Source organism: Boleophthalmus pectinirostris, unplaced genomic scaffold, assembly GCF_026225935.1.
Source record: "Boleophthalmus pectinirostris isolate CB_2022bp ecotype Guang Dong unplaced genomic scaffold, ASM2622593v1 HiC_scaffold_20, whole genome shotgun sequence".
In the NCBI taxonomy this organism is placed as follows: Eukaryota; Metazoa; Chordata; class Actinopteri; order Gobiiformes; family Gobiidae; genus Boleophthalmus; species Boleophthalmus pectinirostris.
The window spans coordinates 17,065,068-17,083,202 of NW_026571153.1; the positions used below are offsets into that span (position 1 = coordinate 17,065,068).

The window sequence follows — 18,135 nt, forward strand, 5'->3', positions numbered from 1 at the left end:
CCTATTTTAGTCCTGGTTTTGGTCCTGTTTTATTCCTGTTTTATTCCTGGTATTCGTCCTGGTTTAGTCCTGGTTTTAGTCCTGTTTTAGTTCTGTTTTAGTCCTGGTTTTAGTCCTGGTTTAGTCCTGTTTTATTCCTGTTATTAGTCCTGGTTTTAGTCCTGGTTAAGTCCTGGTTTAGTCCTGGTTTAGACCTGGTTTAGACCTGGTTTTAGACCTGGTTTAGTCCTGGTTTAGTCCTGGTTTTAGTCCTGGTTTTAGTCCTGGTATTAGTCCTGGTATAGTCCTGGTTTAGTCCTGGTTTAGTCCTGGTTTAGTCCTGGTTTAGTCCTGGTTTTAGTCCTGGTATTAGTCCTGGTATTAGTCCTGGTATTAGTCCTGGTTTAGACCTGTTTTAGACCTGGTTTAGACCTGGTTTAGTCCTGGTTTAGTCCTGGTTTAGACCTGGTTTAGTCCTGGTTTAGACCTGGTTTAGACCTGGTTTCATGTCCAGCAATGAGCGGAATTTCTGAAAAAAAAACAACAACAGGAAAATACCACCGTGTAATCCATTTATTTCAACAAAGTAACTGTAATCCAATTACCACTCACTGAAACAGTAACTGTAACTGAATACAGTTACTCATAATTTGTACTCTGATTACGTAACTCCGGTACATGTAATCTGTTACTCCCCAACACTGTCCACAGTAGGGCATTAAACTAATCTTTCACTGACAGTAGCTCAGTTGGTAGAGCGTTTGTCCACTGAAGGTTGGCGTTTCGAATCCTGCTCTTGACATAAACATCATTGGTTGAGTGATCAGACCCACTGACCCACAGGTTGGCAGCACAATTTCAGGTCCCGCTGATGAATGCTGTCGTTGTGTCCTTGGGCAAGACACTTAACCCATTTCGCCCCCAGTGCCTGCGTACCTTGGTGTGTGAATGTGTGTGTGAATAGGTGAGTGGTTCCTTGAAGGTTGAAAAGTATAATATAATAAAAATGTGACCATTTACAGGTGTTTAGTTGCTCAGACACAATGTACACATCGGAAAACACTGTCTAAAAGGTTAAAGATGGTGTAAAAACTCAAGAAAAAATACAAAGCTAATTTAAACATGATGCTTTCAGGAGCATGTGATCAACATGTGCGTTCATGCTTCTATTCAACAAAAGAGGTTAGAGTGACTAAGTGAAAAGACCATTGTGCTGGCTGAAACATGTTGGCGTCCCTCCATGTAATAAAGGAATAATAATATATTCAGTCGGTGTGCCTCGGGTTTGTACCTTGCCCACTGTTACATTTTTTAGTAAGGGCTACATTTTGTTAATAACTGAAAAAAAAGTGACGTGACAGTAATTTTATTTGAAAGGACACAACATCTCACCTGTTGTAGTTCCAGCTAATTCAGTTCATTCTGGTCAGATTGTGTTCAAACAAAACTCAGATTAAAATCTAATAAAGCCTCAAGACAGAGCAGTGCCTACAGTTAGAATCACACGTTGAATATTCCAAAGCAAGTGGAGCACAACTGACGTCCACCAGAAAATGTACACAGTGCACTTTTAACATGAAAAAAGTTTAATTGTTATACCATATATGCTTATCAAATATTAAAACCACAGTGATGAGTAATCGGCATTTGGGTGTTGCTAAAAAAACCTGCAGTATGTATTGAAACTTTGTTGTGACATCAGGTTGGGGGTGTTCTACATGTATCTCTATGGTGGTATGTTCAGCAGTGACTGGATGCACACATTAGCAAACACTGTCAAAAAAGATTTAAGCCTCAAAGAACTATTCAGAATGGATTTAAACAGCACATTTTTCAGAGCCTGTGATCAATAAAAGTGTTCATGATTCTGTTGGTTCTGTTTAGGTGTTTGATTTTCAACAAAAAATTGAAAGTGACCATCTGAAAAAACTGCACAAATCATCTCACCTGTTGTAATTCCAGCTAATTCAGCTCTTTCTGGTCAGATCGTGTTAAAATAAAGCACAGATTAAAGTCTAAAATCCTCTGACAGTGTAGTGCCTTTAGTTAGCTCCCTCCTTTGTACATGCACCATCTCTCCTCTCTACCCAGCCTATCCAAGTCCTCCATCGCCTAGCAACAGAGTCATTAAATAAAATCCTGCACAACTGTTGCGCACCACTTGGACTTTGACAAGTTGTAAACAATGGCACAATGAAAAGTCCTCATCCACTTCTAAATGAGTTTGAACTGTTTTAAGTGTACCCTCCCGCTGCGCTTAAATCTCTGCCTTCAACTCGAATCAGCTCCTCCTCCTTCTGTCTGCAGCGCTGGTTGACTTCGGGGCGTGATAAAGATAAATGAACAACAAAGAATATAACAGCGCCGCGTATTCATAAGGCTGATTTAAAGTAACAGTTCGAATCTGTTCCAAAGGGAGACGCTGTGCAGTGATACGAGTGTAACAGTGCAATATTTTAGTTTGGAGCAAGTGGAGAATATTTACAATGAGACGCTCACACTGATCACATTTAGAATACTCGTCTATATCATTTTTGTAAAAGGATTTCTGTCCATTGCAGTGTTGTAAGGATACTAACATTTCAAACTCGATGTTGATACTAAATAGACTCGATGCTCAATACCAATACAGATCCAACTATGATAATAAAATGTGGCCTTATATTTGTAGTTTCTACAGTGGTCCATGGGTGTATACTAGTCTATGTTGTCTTATACTTGTTCTGATACAGCTCAACATCATTCTAAAGATATTCAGGAAAGGTTAATTTCTATCTTGTGAATATGACTTTGTTAGTAGGCCTATTGATATTTGCTCAAATGAGCATTTAGTACACTGTGTGCTTGTTATTAGCTTGCTCAACTTTTATTCCACATCAGTTCATTCCTCTGCCCATTAAACATTCTGCCAAGTAAATAAAAGATCATTTGTTTGGTGTTTGGTGATCCAGGACATGTGTCTTGCTAGAGCCCAGATTACACTTAGTGATAAAATTTTTTGGGGTTAGTTTATTGGCAAAACAGATTTTAAAACATTCTCATGTGTATGAAATAAAAGTGGGGACTTGCAAGTCGTGACTTGGACTCGAGACTTAACTTGACAAAATGGACTAAAACTTGGGACTTGACTCTGACTTGAGGACTGTGACTTGAAAAGATTTGAGAAGCACTTTTAAATCTGAATTATTTTTATTCTGACTATAATGATTCACACTAAGATCTTGTCAAGACATTTAAAAAGGAAAGATTTGCATTTCTACAACTTTTATATAAATATTCATATATAAATACACACAATGATTTTTTAAGTAAAATTTATCTTAAAATTCATATAAATTGCAAAAATCTAAGATCTATTTGGTCCTTTGATTAAATGACTTGAAATGACTTGAAGCTCAAAGCAGGCAACTTGGACTTGACTTGGACTTATGGGCCAGTGACTCGAGACTCGACTTGGACTTGCCTGTATTTCACTTGGGACTTGACTCGGACTTGAGGTCAAAGACTTGCACAATAATGACTTGGTCCCATCTCTGGTACTAAATATTAACAATATCAGTAATAACGGGGATGTTGTCTAGAAATAGTCCAATTTTAAATCGTAACTGCTCAGTTTTAAGTTCAACCAAAACATTTAAAGACTTGTTTTAGCACATGTTTAGGTTTTAGTTGTTTGACTGCCATAAAAATGTCTGAATACTGAATGAATGTTTAAAGTAACATTTCTTGTGGAGGGCCCGCACACTACATGTCTCCACAGAGATGCTTTGCCTGGAATGTGCCACAATATCAGACTAGACGCGTGGGCTGGTCCTTGCTATAATAAAGATTTTATTTTTTTTTTTTGTACACTAGAATGCCTCTGATTTCCTCCGTCACTTACATTTCCACACTGGTCGGTGTCTAATCTCTGTTTCAGTCATATTAAACTTGACTATTTCCAAAAGTAAGATCTATACTTAGGGGTCATTGAAGACTTTCAAGAAAACATGGGTTCCATTTTTTCAGTTTGTTGCGTCTGTTAAATTTCCCTCTGTTCCAGACTGATGTTTTTCACTCTTGTCTTTGATTGATTCCAGTCTCACTCTCTCTTTTCAATCTGGTACATGTTTATTGTGAGTAAGTGACCTGGTAGTTTTTTGTTTAGTGTGTGTGTTTTACTCATCTTATTGTCTTTATTTAAATATTTTATCCTGACAATGCTTGTTTTAAATAAAGTTTGGCAGAAAAAAAATTATATTAGACTTGACCATTTCCATAAAAAAAGGCATCTGATGCCACCAAGCAAAGTTACAGGCCAGGTCTATGGAGAGGTTGTATTTCAAGGTCTTTTTGAATGAAGAAAACAACTTTGACTGAATGAATAGAAGATGGACACCTTTTATGGCATACGGTGGAATATTCCAGACTAAGCGATATCATTAGAGAGAAAAGCAGGTGGTGGACCCTAATCCTGGAAAGTTACACAGTGTAACTTTAAACTGTGTTCAGCATAGGCAGAGGTATTCTGTTTTTGAACTCACCACAACTTTCAGTCACTTTACTGATACAAAACTATGATAAATATTTACCATAGTTCCTATCCCACCAAACCAAGTAAGAACCTGTCGTGTACATTTTAATATCACCTGACTAACATATATTTTTGAATTATAATTTTTACATTACATTCCCACCTCGTTCAACAACATTAACATCTTTAACTCTTTCCCCCTTGGACGCCGACTAGGAACAACCCATACATGTATTACTACACATAGAGCACAACTGCATAAAAGAAAACGGACACAACTGATTATAAATGATTTTACACTCATGAAATTTATTGAAACACAGACATATTTGGTATCTCTGGAAACCTTAGACTCTGAACTATTTATTTATGCATTCAACTCATTTACAGGTTTATAACAGCTCAATGAAAATGAGGCGACTTTCTCGTGTGCAGAGCTTCTGTAGCAATTCTGTCATACATCGCATCTTGAAAAAAAAGACTGAAATATTTCAAAGGACTCGTCTGAGCAACATCCAGATTTCGGGTTCATAATCGAGTATAAAGTCCCTGATAGTTTGTTCGGATATCGCTGGACTTCATACAGACGCATCAGCGGCATTCTCATCTTTATAAGTTTCACTTTCCGAAATTCCATCGCTATCGCCGTTTTCCACTTTATAATCAACTTTCATCATCACTTTTGAAATCTATAAAAGTCACTTTCTCTAAACTTATCCATAAAATACGTCCACTCCTCATTATTTCTAAAACTGTGCTCCGCAATCTTTCCACTGCTCGTGTTGTGTTTTTTCAGGAAGCTACAATCGTCACTACTTTGATTAAATTCTGAAAAAATCTGCGAAAACATATCCTTGAATTCTATGTCAGCCTAATACTGGTTGTAGTGGCTCCCACCTATTGCAGCCTCTGTTTACATGTGAAAAACTCAAACTGTTTCTAATGGTCGTCAAATCACGTCTTTAGTGATACAGCGGAGGTGTCAAAAGACGTCATTAAGGGGGTTGTCAAATGTCGTCTTCATGGGGGAAAGAGTTAACGCCTAGGTACTGTTTTGAAAAGTACCAGCAGTAATTATATCATGATTTAAAGCTCAAGAGAGTCAATTCTGGGTGATGCAGGTCCTTTCTAAAGTGTAAAGCCAAGCTACTTCGAAATATTTGAAAAGCACCAGCCCAGTGACTCACCAGTTTTAAGGTCAGGCCATGTGCGGATGACTAAAACCAGTGGCACTCTAGCGTCCTCTAATCATCTATTTGTAGTAAGGACACGGCGACTGGAGGCTCTCAGTGCAGATTTGCAACCAGCTCCAACACAAGTGCTAAACAATGAGCAGTGATTACAGTGAGAGCCTCGATATCGCCACGACGACAACATCAACAACAGCATCAGAGGCCCGGGGATGTGTCAAACGGATTTAGCGCTCTGCAGTGTTTACGCTCAGATTTCAATCGTCCACCAAACCACTGGCTGCAAATGCGTCACCAACGGCTTTTGTTTCAACTTGTACAACGGGGTAAACACTGCGATGATGATCTCCAGTAAACAAGACCGTCAAGTAGATTCAATGATCTCTTATCCCAAAAAGTGATCATTACAAGGATGTCTTATGTTTTTTTTACATTCTTTCACATGCTTTGTGAATAAAGCTGATCTCAACATTCCCTGGGGGTGTGATGCTAACTATAGACACTGCTCTGTCTGAGGCTTTGTTAGACTTTAATCTGGGCTTTAGCTGGAACTACAACAAGTCTTACAGTTTAGTATTTTTGTTTAGTTTTTGCACTATCTTAAAACATTTTGGCTGTGTTTGCGATTGGTGCATTGTTTCACCAATAGGGCTGGGTATCATTCAGAAGTTGCCGATACGATACACACCTCGATACATAGGCCACGATACGGTATATACTTCAATACAGTGAGCTCATGATTCGATACAATTCAATTTGATATATTTCAAATTCATTTGATATGTTTCAATAAAAAATAAAGGTTAAATCATGGCTAAAAGTCTTTGTTAAACCACTTCCTGTGCAAAGTTCATATGAAACACAAACATTTTAATCATCAAAACAGTGAAAATGCCAAATGTGTCGCATAAACTAGTCTCTGACCACTGAACAAGCAACAAAACTGTAGCACTGTAACAAAATCATTTAGTAGAATATACCAAAAAATACTCTTGGTGATATATTGATACAGCAGCCCATGGTATCATCCCACCAAACGACATGATATATCGATATTTTGATATTTTTGCACACCCCAGTCACCATGCTGAACATTACACAATACACATACATACAGAACACGCCCTATGTGACCACCCCTTTCCCCCATGAATGATCTGTTTCTCTGACTGGATAATCCACCTGTCAATCATGCCCATCAGAACTCTGAGACAATACCGTGACCGAGACTTTGTACGATGTCTTTGTACAGAACAGGAAAATCATTCTGGCTTTACATGCCAGGTCAATAGCTTAATAAATTTGACATTTTACAGCATTCATTTTGAAACTATAAACATACCCACATACATTCAATTTACTTTTAGCATCATGGAGTCTAAACATTCAAAGTTTGTCCAAGTATTTGAGAGTCCAAATGGCCTGTTTATTCATGTTTAAAGGGCCCATATTACACTATTTTCTGATCTATGCTATAATGTTTCCTCATCACAAACATGGAGTTGTGTTTTGTCTCATTCCCAGATGTTTAACACACAAATCCTGAGACCTTCTCTCAAACAGAAAACACTCTGTTCCACCTTCGACGTCATGTGGTAATACAGGAAGGGCTCCACTGTGTTTTTAACATCCATACACCTTCACTAGAATCATTTAGATCAGGGGTTTCCAACCTATAGCTCAGAAGCTACCAGTACTACTACTTTGAACTTTGTGTTCTAATAAATGGATAATGGTTTAATGTTTTATAGACATCAAACTGTACATCTAATGCCTTCTTATATCAAATACATTTTTTGCAACCGCATTTTCATTTTGTAAAAGTAGTTCACTGGATGCAAAACATTGGAGAACCCTGATTTAGATCATTTCAGACTTGGAATTGACAATCTTTACTGGATTAAAAGTAAAAAGTAGAAAAATTACTCAAACATGTGTGAACAAAACAAACTCCAGGCGTTCTTACAGGGCTAAAATAAGTGAATATAGGACCTTTAACCATAGTACAGACCGTTCGCTGTTGCCGTCACTGGTCCTTCTTATACCTCCTCGCTAACAGTACAGCACTCACAGTGATCTGCATATTGATTTGCATGAAAGCGAAAATAAAATGTGCTTTGTGTGTACCTATTAATTAGCTCCTGGGTTGGTGGTGCCAGTGCGGCCCACGCGCCTTTCTCACACCAGTTGTTTTGTTGAGATCTGTGGGACTAAATGAGCAGAGTCTGACACACAGCGAGCCTGCGGTCAGCCTGTTGTCCACATATTTAACTTTGCACGTCCTCACACCATGTTCGTACACTCAAGCACTGAGTAAATGTCATCAGCTATGTCAACATCCATCAGCATTAGACACAGACGACGCCGCATACATTATAAAGCATAAGAGGAGGACTACTGGAGGAAATAAAACTTATAGTTCAGGGCAGAATGCTTTACTGACTGAGCCACAATATACTACACTAATATACTATAGCTTTAACAATAATACATAGTCTGCATTTTTAGACCGCAAATGTCACTATACATTACAAAAGGGGCTGTATCAAATGTTTGTAAAATCCATTTTGCCTCAGCTATATTGTAAAATCAGCTCTTGGAGATCAAATGTGACTCTTAAGCGTTTTTACTTTTAATGGTTCCCAACATCAGAGGTGGGACTTGCAAGTTGTGACTTGGACCCGAGTCAAACTTGAGTCACTATATTTAGGTCTTGAGACTTTATAAAATGGACTAAGATTTGGGACTCAACTTGGACTTTAAGGTCAGTGACTTGGGACTTGACTCAGACCTGAGGCCTTTGACTTGAGAAGCACTTTTAAATCTTTTTTTTCTCTTCTGACCATAATGATTCACACTAAGATCTTGTCAAGACATTTAAAAAGGAAAAATGAACTAAATTAATTTCTACAAATCTTATATACTTTATAAATAGTCATATATAAATTTACCATCACTTTTTAAGTACAGTTTCATTTAAAATTCATATAAATTTGGTTTAAAGACTTGAAATGACTTGAAGCTCAAAAGCAGATGACTTGGACTTGACTTAGGGGCCACTGACTCGAGACTCAACTTGGACTTGCCTGTATTTGACTTGGGTCTTGACTCTGACTTGAGGTCAAAGATTTGAGACTTTCTTGAGACTTGCAAAACAAAGACTTGGTCCCACCTCTGCCCAACATAACCAGGAAGTGGCGTTGTTAGCATGCTAGTTGTTGGCCTCATGACTGTAAAACTCCCGATTGAAAGTTGTGAAAGTTTTAAACTTATCACTGAATAATTAGGATGCTAGAAATGTGAGAAATAACTTAAGTTTATTATCAAGTAGATCTGTTTTTAAGAGAATTTTATTTTTATTTTTATTAGGTACAGTGCCTTTTAATCAGTCATTTCACTCTTTTGATGTAGATAAACATTCATTTGAATTCCTTTGAAATTTTCTCGTCAGTTATGAGATTTTCAAAATTATTTATTGGCAAAAGAGATTTCAAATTTAGACAGAAATTTAGCTCTCCCTGAATAGAAAACATTAAAAATTGAATCCCGGCCAGGCACTGTACTTTACTATGGTTAGAGACGACAAGTGCCTTAGCAGAGGAACTACTTTTTAATCACTCCTAAAAAATATTTCTTCATATTTGTTTAATTTTTGCACCATTTTGTAGATGTTGAGTACCATTAAAAGTAAATAAAACATTACTTGGGCACTTAAATCACCATCCAACTTTGTACTTCTACTCATTTATTCTTGTCGTAGTGGCTATGGTCCCAAAGTGCCCCTGCTAATAGACTAATAGATTAAACAATGCACGCACATCCAGCTCGAAAAAGTGCCTTTGTATTCCAGTGGTCAATACACCACCGGCACTATTCTCTGTGTCCTGATTGGCCGATGATAACAAACAACTAAAAGAACAGAGCAGCTAATATAAAAATCAATTAACACTGGTGCGGGGTCATTTTGCAGCGCACAAATGAAAGGCTAATTAAACTCTGATGCGCTCGACCACTGTCATTAAAATGTGTGTGTTAGGTCCAAAGAGAGGTAAAATATTGAGCAAAAGATAAATATGTGAAAAGTGCAAATGGTTTATAATGAATGCCAGGGTCAGAATGATAATTACAGCAATATGGTGAAAAGTGAGAGGGACTTGGAGACATTTTAACAAGGGACCAGATGGAACACAGAATGAATCGCAGTTTTTATATGTTGCTGTCAAAAGTTATAGATACAATTATAGAACTAGTAAAAGATTGACTGATGAATTATTAGGCAATTATGGGAAGTTATAAAGAAGCAAAGTTTACAAAAGAGCAATACAGACTTCAACTAAGTAAATACGCTGAGACAGTGATTTGAAAACAAGATCATTAATAACCTGATATATTTTACATTTACGTTTTTATGCTACCAATTCATGACCAAAACAAAACAGCCCTATTTTCACAATTGCACATATTTATATTGCAAATCAGTGTTGGCAAGATTTCAATACCAAGGAACAGACTCGATACTCAAAACTGATTCAGATACCATGATGAAAAGAAAAACACTCTTTAAACAAAACTTGTATTTTCTTCTATAATTACCATGTGGTCTTACATTTGTGTAACCCCTCAATCATTCAGGTAGGTTTTATAGTGGTCCATGGGCAAATACTAGTCCAGGGGTCTCCAACCTGTAGCTTGGGAGCTTCGAGTAGCTCTCCACCCCCTTCCAAGTAGCTAGAATTATACATTGTGCTGAAAAACTCAAATTTGATTGATTAATCCTATTTCCGTGTAAATGTATCATCTTGATGCCTAATTTTGTACACTGATTACTGGATAATGGGGTGTGTGTTGTTGGCATCCAACTGTGCCTCTTCTACGGCTTGCCATGGCTCTTATATTTACTAAATTTCTCTCTAAAATTGGTAGCGCTCTGGCATTTTCGTTTTGCAAAGAAAAAAAAGTCGGATACCCCTCTACTAGTCTATGTGCTCTTATACTTTTTTGATACAGCTCAAGATCATTCTAAGGCTATGTTCAGACTGCAGCCTGAAGTGACCCAAATCAGATTTTTTTCATCCCTATGCGACTTGAATCTGATCTTTTAATGACAGTATGAACAACACGGCTCAGTTTTTTTTTTTCCAAATGCTACCCAGGCCAATTGGATATGTGCTCTTAAAACTGATACATATCCAATATTTTGACATGCGACTTCAGTCTGAACAGCCAAGTCGCATTCATCCCACCTCCGCACCCACACATTCCTTTCTATGGACGTTGTTGCCACTGCGCCACAAAACACCATGGCTAAAATTCTTGTCGTTCTCCTTCTCAGGCTATGTTTATATGATGACCGTCTGAACAGAAAATGCAAAAGTAGCGTTGCGTCTTCGCTTTTTATTGCGTGTTTAGATGAGCGTTTTCGGGAGGAAATATGCGTGATATATACGATGACGCAAAAGTGTGTGGAATTCGACTGGGTATGCACGCCATCCGACATGTTTGTTTGTGTACTGTATGTGTGTGACGTAAACGCGTATGCGACGTGAGCTGATCTGAACAGAGATTTGCATCTTGGGCAGTGTAGACGGAACCACAACGGCAGAGTGTATTCAACTTTTCCACTCTGGAGGGTGGTTTCAGATTTTTTTTTTTAAGCCTCCAAAATGCATCACCGTCTAAACGAAAGGCACTTCCGATAAAATATTTTGTCGTTTTTACCGGCAAGAGTTCTTGTGTAAACAGGCCCTCAATCTCCTCCTTAAAACAAATAAGCTGCACATGTTCTGACTTCGGTCCGACAGCAGCTTTAAAATCTCCAGGTGCTCAAAGCTGCATCCATGTTTAGACTATACTTCCATAAACACTGAACACACTCGCTGTCTGTGACATGGTCGAGTCCTCCAGTGCACGTGTGGGACACTTGTGGGGTGTTTCAAGTTCACACTGGAGATCACATACAAGTTGGCATTTAATTGGAAATGTGAACGACCTCGCAAAAAAATTTGATTTAAAAAAAAAAATCCAAATTGAACATTAAGCCCTGCAGTATGAACATAGCCTCAAACTATTCAGGAAAGGTTCATTTCTGCCCTGTAAACGTGACTTTTTTTTGTATCAACACTTGAGATTAGTACTAGTAGTTTTGATGCTTTTCATAACCTAATATTGCAAATCAAGCCACAAAATAATCACCTACCAGTATTCTCTACTAGTCAAGAAAAATGAAAAAAAAAAAAAAAAAAAACTTGTCAGAGGGAAAGCAACCAGCATTAGGGTTTTCAAAAGTTTCAAAATTCTGATACCAAAACTAGTATCAAAACTAGATACTCGTTTGAGCAGGTATCAATACTAAAAAAGTCACATTCACAGGACAGAAATGAACCTTTCCAGAATAGCTTTGGAATGATCTTGAGCTGAATCAAAACAAGTATAAAGTCACATAGACTAGAATACACCCATGGACCACTTTGGAACATACCTGGATAACTGAGGAATTACGTAGATAAGACTACATCGTAAGAAAGTATGTGACAAAGAGGGCCTTTGTCCCCATTTTTTCACTTTTTTATTTCATTTACATCTATCTCAAGTCAACTAAACAGCTAAATAATACTATCCCGGGTTTGTTTTATTTAGTCTTTGTTTAGTTAAATTAATCACCATGCACAGTTACTTTAAATTCATTTTATAGTATTTTATTTGGTTATATCTATTCATTTTGCTTATTAACTTACCACCTTACCTGTGACTCCACATGGTCTGGAGACAAAAGAGGGGGCGTGACCATCGTCGGCCATATTTAAAGGCTCTGACGGAGGTGTTGGCCCAGACCATGTGGAGGGAAGCCTCACATTCAGTTCTTTTTGTGTTATGAAATTGGTTAGTTGGATTTTGTTTCAGTGTTTCTAGTTTATTTGGAGCACTGTTGAATTTAAAGGGGATTTAGGCTCTCAGCCAAGAATCTTATGTAGCTCACCAAAAAAACAGGAAAGTTAAGTCCAACTAACCTGTGAGTTGGTGAGAGCCCAGGGGGAGGGACTTCCTTTCTGGGCAGTATAAAACTGGAAGCAGTGTGGTCATTCAGGGGAATCACCATCAGTGCAGTCGGGTGCCCATGGGGTATTTTTTTTTATTTCGTTAATTTCTGTTGCTTTTGCTTTATTTAAGCACAGTTATTTTTGTAAATATGTATTTTCATTTTGCCCACAACTCAGTGAAGGATGAAATAAATATTTTTTGGTTAAGGGACATTTTTCCATCTGCCTCCTTCTTCGACCACTTTGGCCAGCTACCCCACAAAGTACTATGTTTTAATGTTGAAAATAACATTCTACTGTCTAAATAAAGAGTGTTTCTCTATGATTATTCAGTACTGAGAACCAAGTCTGTTTCTTAGTATGGAAATTTTAGCTTCATGACAACACAGCCTAAACTACACGTTATCAAATCATCATTCAAATAATTTTTAGAGGTATTAGCAAAATGAGCAATTTTACAATCTAAACATTTTTAGTTTCCATCAGTCTCCCAAAGTTTAAAATGACTTTGACAATATTTTAAAATGGGCCTTTTAATAATCACTGTTTGTGCCAGAAAGCAAACGAGCCAATTTTGCAGGATCGTTTTGTTCCCTCTCCAAGAATATTTCAAACATGATTTCACGCACCGCAAAGCTATTCATCAGACGCCATCATATCCATCTCACTTTACCGAGTCTATCCAAAACATCTTATCTACCTTTTAACACAAACAAAAGCAGCGGGTTCCATTTTGCCACTGTCAGTCTTGAACATCACAGAGCAAAATTAATCTTAACAGAAGGACGAGCCAGTGTCCGGGGGGGGATCTGAAATGCGCCGTGTGCCCTCCCAGATACAAAGTTAATATCTGCAGCCTCCTCACTGCGTTATCAGGACTCCACTGCGGCAGCCGGCCCCCGTAAAAGAACCACATCCCCCAGCGCCTCCTCGCTCAAAGTGGGCTCCCAATACAATCGCTCCACTGCACCAACCTGTGACTCGGATTAACTGGATCAGGGCATTTGATGGGTCCTGAGGTGGGTTTCAATGAGCTTGTTGGAAAATCTGTTAATATGTTTTAATATGATGTTGTGGAGATGTAAGATGAAGGAGTGGTCCCATCTGCTATTCTTGTCTTTGTTGAAGGTCTTATGTTACACAAAATTGATTCATATGAGCTTTAAGTCATGTTAGAAAATTGTTACCTCCTCAAAAACATACCTGGAGTTAACCAGGACTAAACCAGGACTAAACCAGAACTGAATCAGGACTAACGGTCGGGACGGGCCGAAGGTGTGTCTCAGTCAAGATTGGCAATTCCAGGACTGAAATCATCCAAATGATTCTAATGAAGATGTGTGGAGTTTATAAACACAATGGAGCACTTCTTATATTACCACATGACATCACAAGGTGGAACAGTGTCTTTTCTACTGAGTGAAGAACTCAGCCTAAATCTGCAGGGTTTGTGTGTTAAACATGTGTGAAATGAAAGAAAATTCAAGCCCAGGTCTGTTTGTGATGAGGAAACAACATTAGAACAGATCAGAAAATACAGTCATATATATGAGCTCTAATAACAAAAAACCTCCCTCATGGCGATCGAAATACACAGACTCAAAAAACTGGTCAAAAAAACTGCTCCAAAAGCTGCCGTCCAAAATGAAGTCCCACCTAGAGGTAAGATCTTAAGACCTAAAATGTCAATCATTACTTCGGGTCGGGCTCGGGCTTCTCTCTCGCTGACTTTTTTCAAATAAATATATGTTTATAAAATGTATGCTAAAACGATGTGTGGATACTAAACTAAGGAATACTTGTTATAAAATAAATAATATGGATAAAACAGAGAAGTAATGTAATGTAATTGCTATTTAACTACTAAACAGGATCCGCAGAGCCAAGCTCTGCGCACGTGAACGCCCCCTCTTCATTTAATAATCTTCCCCTCCGCAAGTCTGCATCTATTTTGACCTGGTATCCCCAATATGGAGGAGCAAGAAGTTAAACTAAAGGCAGGAGAACTGAAAAGACAAACACGCACCAGTAAGAGTGAGGTGTGGAAAAGCTTCAAATTGATTGTTGAAAATGCTACAGAAACTTGCGTTGGCTTCGCTGAATGTCGTCAATGTGGCGCTTTGCTTTCATACGAGAGCAAAAAGACTGGGGCCTATAGTGTGATTTTTTAAATAAAAAAAGCGTGTTCCTGAAAATGTTCCTATTTATAAATAACCCTCCTCCTCCCGAGTCCTCACAAATAAAATATGACATTTCGGGTTTGCTTCGGGCTCGGGCCTGCAAATCAAGTTAATTGGTCGGGCTCGGGCCGGGTCGGGTTTTAATACCCGCGGGCTGGGTCGGGTCGGGCTGGATTTTTTAGGCCCGATCTCACCTCTAGTCCCACCACAATGCCATAGTGCAGACACTGGAGAAGACCAGAGTCCAGGACCAGTTCAAAGTCCCAGCTGAAGTTCATATCAAACCCAAGAACATCAAGAAACTGGGCAAAGCTGCAGCCAGTAGACCTGATCCACTAATATGGTTCTGTCTCCAAGCTCCTGGTGATGGGGATGTTTTAGTCCTAGTTCAGTCCTGGTTTAGTCCTCCTGGTTCTGTCCTGGAATCAGCTCTGGGTTAGTCCTGAGTCAGTCCTAGATTAGTCCTGGTTTAGTCTTGGTTCACTCGGTGGCGTGTGCAGCGCAAAAGTCCGGCATCTCAATCAATGTTTCTTCTGCTCTGTAAATAAAGCCTATGAAGTCAAGATGTATTTATAACAGTCGAGTCGCGTCTGTGAATTTGTATTCGTACTGAAGAAAGCGTAACGGTTTCATTTCATTTTGTGATTGTAATTCTTGAAGTCGTAACTTTTCAATTAGAATGAGAGTTAGAATTTGTGTGTGATTTACCACGGGCACGGGCGAGTAACGAGCGGGACGTTAACGGGTCCGGGTGGGTGTGGGTTTAACTTTGATAAAATCACGGGTTTACGGGCAGGTGTGGTGCTGGACTGCGTGGGTGCGGGTCTCCAAAAATGGACCTGTGTGCTTTTTGTTTGAGAGAAGAGAGTTTTTGACGAGGAAACACCATTATAACACAGATGAGACAAGCGTGACATGAGCCCTACTGTATTTCAGCCTTAGAGCCATTACATTACCTACACTCTTATTTTTCATTATCTCTTATCTTGAACTGGTAAAACCTAATTTGACAGCACAGTAATAGGATGGTATGATGTATCCATGGTAACTAGAAAGAATAAAAGGACAATAGAATATAGTGCCAAGCTAATAATAAATAAACTGAAGTACCAAACATATAGTAGTGCAGTACAGCAGTGCAGATAGATCGAGAGTGATAGCACTGAGTAGAGGGGTGTACTTTAAAGGTGCTGTGGTGTGTGTGTTATCCCGTTTATCCAAGATAAAGACACGTTTCGACTGGCTCTGGTTCCAATTGGATTTGGAGTTATTTTTTTTTAAGTCGGAGTGACTCTTATTTTCACCTAGCTCTGCAGTCTCTCTTCTTCATCGTGTTGTTATGTGTAGATCCTTTCCAGCTCAGTACAGTTCATTTTAGACAGTGGAAACTTTTTTAAATTACACTTTGAATCTTACAATCTACTTTTATTTTTGGCCTACCTCAAACTCCTCAGCGATTTTGGGTCCATCCAGGAAGAGCCTGGTGTTGAGACAGTCCACAGGGCCAAACACAGCTGCAGAGACACAGTACAGTTTTAGCCATTTCCTTTAAAAGAGCAGAAAGTATTCGGTGCAGTACTCACAGGTGAACTCCTTGTACTCCTGGAACACTTTAGGGTACATGGCAGCGGACATGACATCCTCAGGTGTGATGTCCTCACCGTGCGCCGCTCTGATCCCCTCCTCCAGAGCCTTGAAGTCCATGGGAGGCAGAGAGGCACCGGGGCGACCCTCGATACGGGGCAGAGACTTGAGCACCTAAGGGAGATGACAAGATACAACCATCAGAAAACAAGAAGATTACTTTGAGTTTACAATGAGCTTATGTTGAGAGTGAGGTTTGTTTTTCCTACAGCAAGGAAGTATTTATGTGTCTCAAGTTGCGTTCCCATTGGTCTTACCCTACATTATACACATACACTTTAGATCCAACGTGTTTCTCATTTCCAATATTGATTTAACATTATTATTTTGTTAACAGATATTTTTAGGAGTTTAGAATTTTAGTAGTAGCAATAATAGTAGTAGAAGCAGTAGCAGTAGTGGAAGTAGTACTAGAAGTAGTAGCAGTAGCAGTAGTGGTAGTAGTAGTAGTAGTAGTGGTAGTGATAGTAGTACTAGTAGCAGTAGTGGTAGTAATGGTAGTAGTGGTAGTAGCAGTGGTAGTAGTGGTAGTAGCAGTGGTGGTAGTAGTAGTAGCAGTGGTGGTAGCAGTAGTAGCAGTGGTGGTAGCAGTAGTAGCAGTGGTGGTAGTAGTAGTAGCAGTGGTGGTAGCAGTAGTAGCAGTGGTGGTAGTAGTAGTAGCAGTGGTGGTAGCAGTAGTAGCAGTGGTGGTAGTAGTAGTAGCAGTAGCAGTGGTGGTGGTGGTGGTGGTGGTAGTGGCAGTAGCAGTAGTAGCAGTAGTGGTAGTAGTAGCAGTAGTGGTGGTAGTAGCAGTAGTGGTGGTGGTAGTGGCAGAAGCAGTAGTAGCAGTAGTGGTAGTAGTAGCAGTAGTGGTGGTAGTAGTACTAGTAGTAGCAGTAGTAGTAGTGGTGGTGGTAGCAATAGCAATAGCAGTAGTTGCAGTAGTTGCAGTATTAGTTCTTGTACGTTTTCAAACAGGAGCTGTGGACAAACTTGGTGCATAACTTCCCCTCTTTCCTCTTTCCCCTCTCTCCTATCTCCCCCATCTTCCTCCTCCCTCCTCCCTCCTCCTTCCTCCTCTCTATCTCCTTGACGACCCATCAGCGCTCAGTGTGGCGCTGGTTGTCACACTTCTTTTGTAGCGTGCAGACTGGAGCAGCACACAGGAACAAAGCACCAGCAGCAGACTGCTGTAGCTCTGCCTCACACTGTCACACTTGTGCTCTCGTCTCCCGCACACAGGCCATACACACACACACACACACACAAACACACACACACACACACAAACACACACACACAAACACACACACACACAAACACACGCACACCATTTATACAACTATTGTCTTTAGAAACAGGAGGATGTGCTGATTTTTGGTGATGCAAGTGAGTGGAAAGCTAAGGCCACAGTAGCACAGAACTACAACTTAATTAGTCTTAGCAAATTAATAAAGCCTTAGTAATTAGTAAAACATGGACAGAATTCATTTATAATAGACAAATGGTTTATTAATATGCTTCAAGCTTCGTAACTACTTAAAGACAAAGTATGTAACTTTTTTTTTTTGCAAAGAATGCACTATTTTTATTTTTTTATTTTTTTCATTTTC

General features: G+C 39.1%; 1 protein-coding gene across 1 annotated transcript in view; it reads right to left on the reverse strand.

Moving 5' to 3' along the window:
* LOC110159307 (pyruvate carboxylase, mitochondrial) overlaps positions 1–18,135 on the reverse strand; it is a 606,539-nt gene that overhangs the window by 7,098 nt on the left and 581,306 nt on the right. Inside the window, 2 exon segments of the mRNA XM_055156707.1 lie at positions 16,340–16,413; positions 16,483–16,657. Coding sequence (XP_055012682.1) covers positions 16,340–16,413; positions 16,483–16,657 — 249 coding nt within the window.